This window comes from Erigeron canadensis, chromosome 2 (assembly GCF_010389155.1).
Source record: "Erigeron canadensis isolate Cc75 chromosome 2, C_canadensis_v1, whole genome shotgun sequence".
Taxonomy (NCBI): domain Eukaryota; kingdom Viridiplantae; phylum Streptophyta; class Magnoliopsida; order Asterales; family Asteraceae; genus Erigeron; species Erigeron canadensis.
Genome location: NC_057762.1, coordinates 2,128,868 through 2,139,995, shown reverse-complemented (window position 1 = coordinate 2,139,995; position 11,128 = coordinate 2,128,868). Strand labels below are relative to the sequence as shown.

At 31.4% G+C, this 11,128-nt stretch overlaps 1 protein-coding gene and 1 long non-coding RNA gene across 2 annotated transcripts; one reads left to right on the top strand and one right to left on the bottom strand.

Moving 5' to 3' along the window:
• The first annotated feature begins 2,290 nt into the window (after nt 1-2,290).
• Nucleotides 2,291-3,863, top strand: LOC122586718. Its single transcript, XM_043758707.1, has 2 exons — nt 2,291-2,768; nt 3,301-3,863. Exons 1-2 carry the CDS (start codon nt 2,291-2,293, stop codon nt 3,861-3,863), a joined length of 1,041 nt encoding a protein of 346 aa, XP_043614642.1.
• Nucleotides 3,864-9,489: 5,626 nt separating this feature from the next.
• LOC122590290 lies at nt 9,490-10,069 on the bottom strand. Its single transcript, XR_006322442.1, has 2 exons — nt 9,919-10,069; nt 9,490-9,798 (listed from the first exon to the last, which is right to left on the bottom strand). It is a non-coding gene; the product is annotated as an uncharacterized LOC122590290 (long non-coding RNA).
• Between the last annotated feature and the right edge of the window lie 1,059 nt (nt 10,070-11,128).

The following is an 11,128-nucleotide window of genomic DNA, read 5'->3' as shown; positions in this document are numbered from 1 at the left end:
CATCCACCACCAACACTCGCCTCCACCACCACACCGTCGCCGTCACGACCACCGCCGCATCGCGCGGGTATAATGCTACTATATAAAATTTTAAATAAGACATATTACATCAACATTTGATATAATGGATATAATTAAAAGTTAAACTTTATTTAAGGGTTAAACTTTTCCGCTTTAAAATTAAGGTTTGTCTTTTATATATATACATACTAGTACTAATACACGTACGATGTATGGTTTGACGATAATATATCATTCAATTTTTTTTTTATATGTGGTGGTGATCAATTTATTATAACTTATAACACTATAAAAAAAACTTAATTCTTCTTATGAAACAATATTAGAGTATGTTATGTTAATCAGAATGTTTAGAACTTCTTGTCTTTGTCTTTTAAATTTGTTATACTTTTGATTTTATTGTTTAATTTAATTGTTAGCATTATTAAACTGTTTTACAAATTTGATATATGGAAACTAAATCCAATAATATTGATGTCGTTCAAGAATTACAAAGCAACAACAATAATATAAATATAAATAATATATACATAAAAAATAAAAAAAGATATGTCAAATTAATATATAGATTAGAATTAGATAAGCATTAGGTAACTTTAAATTAATAATTCTTTTAAGTAGAACAAATTGACATCCTAGCACAACCTGGGTTTGGAATTGGCGCAGGTATCTAAGGAATGGGAACGAACAGGAACAACTCAACAATTTGCTCCAAATTTTACCAAAAGAAAATAATGGTGGTGATGACTCATGGACGTGGAATTTAGAAGGAAATCCATGTTCTCTGTTGCTATTGTTCGTAAATATATTGACCATCACTCCCTTCCCAATAATAATAATTATCCTTCAAGTTGGAACAGAAAGGTCTCCAAAAAGATAAATATGTTTGTGTGGCGTCTATTACGAAACGGCATCCCTTCGCTTGTCAATTTGTTTGGAAGAGGTGTAGATGTGACAACTGCTAGTTGTAAACTTTATGAAAATGGCATTGATGATAGCAGCCATATATTTCACTCTTGGGCGTATATAAATGCGAAAAATATTTTGAAACAGTGATCTGGGGAGTGTGTTTTGTCAAACAAATTTTAAAAAAAAAAAAATTTATACAACAAGGTAAACCGGCTTTTGAAAAGCCGGGTTCAAAAAAGTAGCCTCGAAACCGACTTATAAAAAACCGGGTTCGGAAAAGTACACCCGAAACCGGCTTTTCAAAAGCCGGGTTCAGAACTTGCAGGTGATGTGACAAGACGCAGACAAGAAGACGACTAGCTACAGTGGTCGATGGCTCGAACTTCGAAACCGGCTTTTCAAAAGCCGGGTTCGAAAGTAGTATATATATATAATTCGGCTTATACTTCTTCTTCTTCGTAAAACTATATATAATATAACTTACTTACAAAAGTATATCAGTATAAGTTATTTTTTAAAGGGAAACTTATGGCTTCTTCTTCGTCATCTGACCCATCATCACCTCTTACAATAATATTTCATGCATTGAAAGCGAAATATAAAGAGGATATAAACGACGGGTATGAACTTTACTACAAAATTAATGATTGTAAGCTTGTTTTGGAGCAAAGAAAGGTCGAACATAAGAAGAAAACCGGCTTTGGTCTGTTGCGTCCTGTTTACCTGACAATGTTCTGAACCCGGCTTTTAAAAAGCCGGTTTCGGGTGTACTTTTTCGAACCCGGCTTTTCAAAAGCCGGTTTCGAGGCTACTTTTTGAACCCGGCTTTTCAAAAGCCGGTTTACCTTGTTGTATAAATTTTTTTTTCGAAAACTTGTTTGACAAAACACTCTCCCCAAATCACTGTTTCAAAAATTTTTTCATATAAATGCTACTAGAAGAAAACTAAGTGAATGGGTACACCATATCATTCATGTTGTGAACCCTACTGAGTTGATAAGTTGGTATAAGGATCTACATATTAGACTGAAGGGAGTAGCTCGTTCCCACTCTTAATTTTCATGAGGAACGCCCCGGAACGCCTCACTTTGACCCGGGGGGCCTTCCACTCGATGAAAATGTGTGCCCCTTCCCTTTTCTAACGCGTCCGGAATGTTTGTTTTGTAGTGAGATTTGGCCGTTGGAGCTTGGAAGTAAACAAAAAATTAATTTTTTTTTTTTACATTTCACTTTATATATATATATATATATATACATTCACATATTCTCACATAACTAAACAAATTCTATCTATCTTCATTCTTTCTTCAACTTTTCTTTCAAAAAGATACATACACATATTCTCTTTTAAAACCACCAAATGGATTCCAATGATTCATCTGGATCTTCATCTGGATCGTCTAACGGTCACGACGATTACGAAGATCGTGTCCATAATGTGATTCTTCGAGCTGCCCAACTAGTTCAAAGGCGGCTTATTGACCAACCTGCCCCAATCATTCACCAAAGGGTACCAGTTGACCGTAATCGTATTGAAGCACATGCGCGTTTGATGCATGACTACTTTGATGATCAACTGCGATACAACGCGAGACTTTTCAGAAAAAGGTTTCGTATGACAAAACCTTTATTTATGCGGATAGTTGGTGATTTGGAGGCTAGGTACCCATATTTTCAGACGAGATATGACCGGGCTGGGAGAAGAGGGTTCGCCGAGGTACAGAAGTGTACATCTGCAATTCGCCAATTGGCATACGGCGTGAATAGTGATTTCCTTAATGAGTATTTGCAGATGTCTAAGCGAACTTCAAAGGAAGCGTGTCTAAAATTTTGTATCGGTAATACTTTTTACAGTGTATATATAGTTAATTATTTATACTATATATATATTTTTTACAGAGTATTTATACTTATATATATATATATATCATTCAAAGGTATACGGGAAATTTATGGGCCAACCTACCTACGGAGACCAACTCCGACCGATCTGCATCGTATGTACTATGTCCATGAACAACTTCTTGGTTTTCCCGGTATGATTGGTAGTATTGATTGTATGCATTGACCATGGGAGATGTGTCCGGCGGCTTGGCGAGGTACTTACACGAGCGGTCATGTGGGTAGACCGTCATTGATACTGCAGGCTGTAGCATCCAACGATCTATGGATTTGGAATGCTTATTTTGGACAGCAAGGTTCGCACAATGATATCAATGTGTTTGAAGCATCGCCGATTCTTGAGGAAATTATTAACGGCTTGGCACCTAGTGGTAAAAGTTTAATGATAAAAGTTTAATTATTAATGTGTAATTGTAAATATTAATTTATTATTGAGTCAATTTTTGTATGTTTTATTTGTATTTGCAGTTCCGTTTTCGGCAAACGGAAACCATTACGCGAAGGGCTACTATTTAGGCGACGGCATCTATCCTGAATATGCTACATTTGTGAAGACGTTTTTTGACCCGATTGATGAAAAAAGAAGGCTTTTTAAGAAAAAACAAAAGTCGACACGAAAGGGTATTGAGCGGGCTTTCGGAGTGCTTAAAAAACGATGGAAGGCTCTAAAACATCCGGCGCTATATTGGGACAAAAAATCCATTCAGGATTTTTGTTATGCTTGTATCATATTACATAATATGATTCTGAAAGACGAAGGCAAAGCCGTGTGCCAAGACTACAACGCTCAAGAACCGAGCCTAAATCCCGATTATTGGAGTCACCAAACTCCAATGGAAGTTCGGATCCAAAATCTGCATACCATCAAAAACCGAGAAACCCACAACATGCTAACGGCATATTTGGTTGACCATCTTTGGGCGAACACACCACATGACTTCGAGCCTCCAGCTGATCCCTTCGTGCCTCCAGCTGATCCCTTCGTCGATCTTCGAGATTATGTTAGCACCGACGATGACGACTCAGCTTAGTTTTATATATATTTTTTTATGTAATGTTTTTTAGTGTGATGTTTTTTTTAATAGAATGTAGTATGTTTTATATAATTTAGTTTTAAATCAAAAAAAAAAAGTATGCCTCAATGGGCATTCCTCCACCCCAAAGGAATGGGGGAATGCCCCAAATGATTGGAGAGTGCCATGTGTCAAGATTTGGATGGAGGAGGAGCATTCCCTTAATGGGCTACTCCTTCTAGCCTTAGTATTACTAATCTCCAATGTAATATTCTTGAAGCAATCATATTCATATGGTGGTGGCATATTTGGAAGGAGAGAAATAATGCAATTCTCATAATGGTATTCATGCTAGCTCCAATGATATGTTCAATTCGATTGTATCTCTCTCTTTTCTTTGGATCTCTAATTGCGACAGGAAAAAAACATACGTTTGGAGTGACTGGATAGCGAACCCTTTGCATGTTGGATGAATCGTTTTTGTCTTGACGTTGCTGGCGCTGTACTCATTTGTTTGTGGAGTTTAGAAGAATTGGGTCCATTGTTCTTACTTTTGGACACTACTTGCTGCGTGGTTTTTTTTTTTATTGACGATGGTTTTGTTCGAGTCTTCCCCTGAGACATGGTTGGGACTTCATTAAAAACACTACGAAGTGAAAATTGGTGGTTCAGTCTTTGTTGGTTGGGAGTTTTTCTCGTGTCTTGGGCAACTGTAATTGGCATGAGTTTTTTTCACTCTTTTTGAAGTCCTCGCAGTTAATGTTTCGGGATAAGTCTAAAGTCAAATGTATTGGTTTCGATTCTAGATTGTAATTGTAATTGTAATTGTACCTTTGACAACTAGTCTCTTGCTAGTTTGCCTTATAATTAATATAATTATTTTTGCCGTTCAAAAAGAAAACAAATTGACACGTGTCGTGTAAGTAATATGCCAAGTGTCGATTAAAAAAATTATGAATCACATCAACATTTGATATAACGGATATAATTAAAAGTTAAACTTTATTTAAGGGTTTTAATTTTCCGCTTTAAAATTAAGGTTTGTCTTATATATATATATATAATAGTTCTAATACTCGTACGATGTACGGTAGCTAGCTATATACATTATATCAGGAAAAAAAATTCGAATATGTCTCATAGATGATTTGTGACACTGAAGTAAATTGTGGTTAAGTTAATCAATGATCGAAGCTAAGTTATAATAAACAGTAAAGATAAATATAGTATATGTGTAGTTAAAGTTTTAGATTACCTTAACTTTTAAAAATCACATCAAAATTAAAACTTGTAAAATAGCCTTGTAATTTTGGATTGTAAATTCAAAACTTTGAAGTCTTTATGTTAATAACTTATTATTATAAGTGGTATAAGTAATAGGAGTTGAAGAATCGAAAAGGAAAAAAAAAAACAATTTTATTAATAAGAATGATCAATCAAATAAGGTTATAATGTGTTTTGTATATATAAGCCAATAGTTAGAATTTAACTCTAAGTCTAATAAGAAAATTGAATCTGTATACAATTAAAAAAGCTAATTTAATAAAATAAATAAACCAAAAGGACATATGTTGATCAAGGATTACGCCACATATCGTCTCAAAAATATCTCAGTCCTGTTTTAGTTTATTGGTAAATTAGTATTATGATTATAATTTTTCTTTTTATTATTGTTTTGACAAAGTTATTTTCCTTATTAAACTTGAAAATATACTGATTTAAATACATACGAAGCATAGATCATATTCTAAATTGTAATTATACTTACGGAGTATATATTATACTAGATTAAACCCATGCGTTGCATGGTAGATCAATATTATCATAAAATCTGTTAAAAACAAATAATGTATTTTCCGAATTTAATGTATAAGACTATAATATTATAGCAACAGTATATACACATATAAATTTACTTATAATAAAAGCAATTACTTTGTAAATAAATATATTTAAACACTAATCAAATAGAGTTTTTTAAATAGTGTCTAAATCATATAACCATATAACAAAAAAAAATCCAAAAAACTAAAATATACTTCATTAATAAACCATCAAGTTCATTTTTTTAAACAAATTTACATGATTATGATATTTATCACCTACTAATTATAGTTTGATCTATTATTTTGTGATCTTAAACCGTATATCTTCTTTCTTAAAAGATAACTTCTTCGTAAATAATATGCATACACACGAGTATATAACTTAAAATTTGTTTAATAATTTATAGTGATCAATATGAAACTTGTTTCCAATTTATTCATTAGTATTCAAATTAAAAATTGGATCAAATAAAAGACTACAGAGAGATAAATACAAATTTATACTATTTCAATGTTAAAAAAAGAACAACTTACGGATAAATAAATGACTAACTCAAGGAATTGATTGAAAGATTAAAAAGTTAAATACAAAAGTTTAATTAATAATTATTATAGTTATTATTTTTTTAAAAAAATAATTATTATTAATTATTATCTACATGGCTAGAAAAAGTAGCAAATATTTACAAAATTTACAACTAAGCAAAAATCCTAATTGTCATTTAGATAAAAGTGACACATAGGATTTTTTATCTCTTAGTTATATAGAGAAAATAGATAAAAGATAGATATTGTATCATTTATTTTAATAGAGATATATATTATAACAAATTCGTACACTATGTGGAAACAATTAATAACAATATAACGATAAATATTTTAGTTTGTTGGTAGATATTCCAATTCCAATTCCAACTCTAAATAGAATTTATTTATTAGTAAATACTAAAAAAGACACGTGTCATCTAAAGATTGTGCCACATGTCGATTAAATGATATTACAATCCTATTTTAGTTTATTGGTATATATGGGAGAAGTGAAAGTGGTGCTCTTAAACACCTAATTGGGAAGTAAATCATACAATTTTTTAATATTATACAGTTTTAACTTCTAAGAGTGTATGTTATAACGTTAGCCGTGTGGCTCTAAACACAAATATTAAACAAACAAAACAACTATTAGTTTGTATATACGGAGTTTAATTAACTCCATCCGTCCCACTAAATATGTAATATTTTGAATTTTCAAAGTATTATTTAATAAACTTTAACCTTAAATATTTTGATTTGTGTTATATAATATTTGATAAAACTTATACTTATAAAATAGGGTTTAATACATAAAAAAGTAACCTATTTACACAAATTTCCTATTAAAGGTAACCTATTTTGTTTCTTTTATTTAAAGGACCCTATTTTCAAAAAATTTCTAATAAAAGGTATCTCGTTAGTTTTTAATAAACGACGCCCATTAAGTGTCACGTCACCGATACCATGTTATCATATCTGCTGACGGGGTCCAAAATGAACATATATAAGTTAGTCAAAGTCAACTGCCACGTCAACAAATCTGATGACGTGGCATCGGTGACATGACACTTAACGGGCGTCGTCTGTCAAAAACTAACGAGATACCCTTTATTAGGAAATTTTTAGAAATAGAGTCCTTTAAATAAACGAAAACAAAATAGGTTATCTTTAATAAGAAATTTGTGTAAATAGATTACCTTTTTATGTATTTTTCCCTATAAAATATACATCTAATACTCAATCAATTCGTATAAGTTTCATCAAATATTATATAACACATATCAAAATATTTAAAGTCAAAGTTTGCAAAATAAGACTTTGAATATTCAAAATAGGACACATTTAATGGGACGGAAGGTATAATGAACGAGTGATATATATATATATATATATATATAGAGAGAGAGAGAGAGAGAGGAAGGGTTATTTAAGAACTCACAAATAAAAAAGAACTCAAGAACTATTCTAGACCACACATTTTTTCTCTCTTTCTCTCTTTTCAATTAAATAATAAAATTCACTCAAATCATTCAAAATGTTTTATCTCATAAACCATAAATGGTTAAATGAAACAAAAAGCAAGGGTAGTCTTAAAATTTCGTCCCCTTTCATTAGAAATCAAATTCAATATACTTTTGACGAATTTTTAATTTTTTTTTTCCTCTTGTACTTGTGTTCCCACACATGTGTAGAATCATTGTTTTCACATATAAATTAGTAAATGAACATATGCAGACAACAATGAAGGTTAAGGGAGGAGCCCGTCAATCTATGGCAGAGCCATGGTGGCCAAAGGCGGAGCCCGTCAGTCCATAGCGGCTAAGGGCAGAGCCCGTTAAGTAAATCACCCATCACCAGTCACCCCCTATGGCCTATCACCCTCTATGACCTATCACCCTCAACGACCTATCACCTCCACTAGCTTTGGTTAGTGAATATCCTTAAAGGCGAAGCCCGTTCTGAATCATAATTTTTGTTCAACCTACACATGTGTAAGTTATGTGTAAGTACCAAAAAGAAAACGAACATTAAAAAGTCGTCAAAAGTATATCGAGTTGGATCTCTAATGAAATAGGACGAAATTTTAAGATTACCCATGCTTTTTGTTTCGTCTAACGATTTACGGTTTGTGAGATAAAGCATTTTGAATTATTTGGGTGAATTTTATTATTTAATTGAAGAGAGAGAAAGAGAAAAAGAATGTGTGGTCTAGAATGGTTCTTGAGTTCTTTTTTATTTGCGCGTTTTCAAAATAACTCACCCGTGAAAAGTTATTTTAAGAACCTCTGAAAAGGCAAGAACTTTTTAGAACTTTTTAAATCAAGCTTAATCCTTAGTTATTATTTACATGATAATTATTTTTGATTGTTTTTGAATTGTTTAGATGAAATTTTAGATTTTACAGTTATGTAGAAACATGGATTATAATCTATTATGCAATTTTTGGATACATGAATTTTATGATCACATGTGAACGAATAACGTTATGATCACATGTATGCAGGTCGATCATATATATCAAGTATTTTTGTAAAATAATATTTTCATGAGATTGATGAGGATCAAATGTATATAGATGGTTATATAAACATTTTTAAGCAATTATACAGCCATTTGAACATGTGTAAGCAATCATATAGTGAATAATTTGAATTTAAAAAGGGTTTTTAAAGGTTTCTGCCTTTTTAGAGGTTCTTAAAATAACCTTACCCTATATTAAGCCTTAAAAACATCATGGATTTTATTATTTTATTTTTTTTAATTTTACTATACCTCTTTTTATTTTCTTATTTTTATCACAAAAATTTTGAATTTTTTACGTTCCCCACAAACTTTCATTATTTTAGAATTTAATTACAAGTTTACACCACAAATTTTTGGTTTTTCAATTTAGCCATTAACTTTATCACATTTTTTTCCAGTTTTTTACCCCTACATGATTTTTGCATTAACTCAAATTTTCATTCTATCAACACCACCACCACAATTCTATTAGGTTATATCAACGCACATTTATTATTATTTATATAATACCATTCTTATACACAATATACGTTTTACGCAACGTTATCTTTCTCGGGGCAACGTCCGAGATTAAGATACTAGTTTGTATCAAATTACTAAAAATAGAGAATAAATGTGTTTTTTTTTTCTTGAAAGGCAGTGCAAATATTTTTTGAGGTTGGGTTCTTTATGCATGGAATTTAAATAAGTGGATGCATGAAATATTTATAGAAGGAAAATGAAAAAAGAAAAGTGAAGCACGGTGATGTAGATACCGAGTTTCATTAGTTGGAGGCTTCATTCACTTCATTTAACTAATACGTAAAAGATAACATGCTTGAAGAATGAAAGTTTTTGTAAGTGTGGCTATGTTTCCAAAAGGAAGTTTGAATTTTATTTATTGACTCTCGTCATGATAACATATCAACATCGATCATATATAATCCCATTCATGTATAGCCACGTGAATACATAACTGTCCATTACATCATTTACGTGATGGTGCCGGAGGTGCTAGAAGCCGTGTCCATCAGAATCTCCACCGCCTCCCCCCGGATCACTCAAGATCTTCCGGCACCATGAAAACTTATTCACTTCATAAAATTAATAGACCGGCAATTAGTGTGAAAGTCAAATTTTGAACAGCTAGCTAAGAATATATACTAGAATATGCATCTATCTATATATATATATATATATATATATATACATACCTTGAGATGCAGTTTTTGTAAACAAAGTTGTGAAACTTGCTATGTGGGTTGAAACCAGCATGATGCAACAAAGTAGAGCGAGGAACCTAATATTATTTGCTATTGAAACCATTTTGTAAGATGAACACTATTTTCGTTTTTTTTGAACATAGATAAGCACAAACTAACTCGAATATATATTGAAATAAGGTCCTTGTGAAACCATTTAACGATTTTGTGAGACTTTAAGAATATCAATTTCTTTCATTGAATATTAGACAAGTTAAATTATTCAAATATGTTACTTTCCCCGAACTGCACCACTGAATTGCAATTAATTAAAAAAAAAATATATTATTATTTCAAAATGTAAACAACTTTACACCAATTGTTATAGTATGTATCGAACTTTAATCCTATGCATTGTATGTAATAAACTTCTAAATTTTGTGCATTGTATGTATTCGACCAATCAAAAGCTTACAAGTGACAGCTTATGTGATTGTCACGTATATTCGGATACATATAATGCACAAGATTTGAAAGTTTGTTACATACAATACACAAGATTGAAGTTCTATATATACTATGACAATTCATGTAAAGTTATTTACATTTTGAAATACTAATCCCTAAAAAAATGGGATTAGTAAAATGTATATAATTTAACACGGATTATTGTACTGTGTATCAAATTTTAATCTTGAATATTGTACATAATAAACTTTCCAATCTTGTGAATTGAATTGCATGTTCGATGAATCAAAAAACTCACAAATGACAATTTATATTGTTGTCACATATATCCGGATACATACGATGCACAAAATTTATGAGTTTATTATATACGGCTGGCACATTATTGAAATTCGATATACACTGTGACAATTCGTGTAAAGTTATTTACATTTTAATGTAATAATCGTTTATGAAAATGACATCAATTCCGCTATATAAGGTTGAGCAAAAGACCCGGAAAAAGCAAACCTGACTCGGACCGACCCGAACCTTCACAGACCGACTCACAGTTCCATTTTTCATGCTCTCACAGGTCGCAGGTCATCTTGGTTTGGACTAATTTTCAACCCGTACACATCCCTACCATCGTATACCAAATCAAACACAAAGTATATCAACTCCTTCCAGAAGAACTATTTGTCATATGTATTTTCTCGAGACTTTAAATATATATATCCACTTTTTCCATTGAATATTAGACAAGTTAAATTAT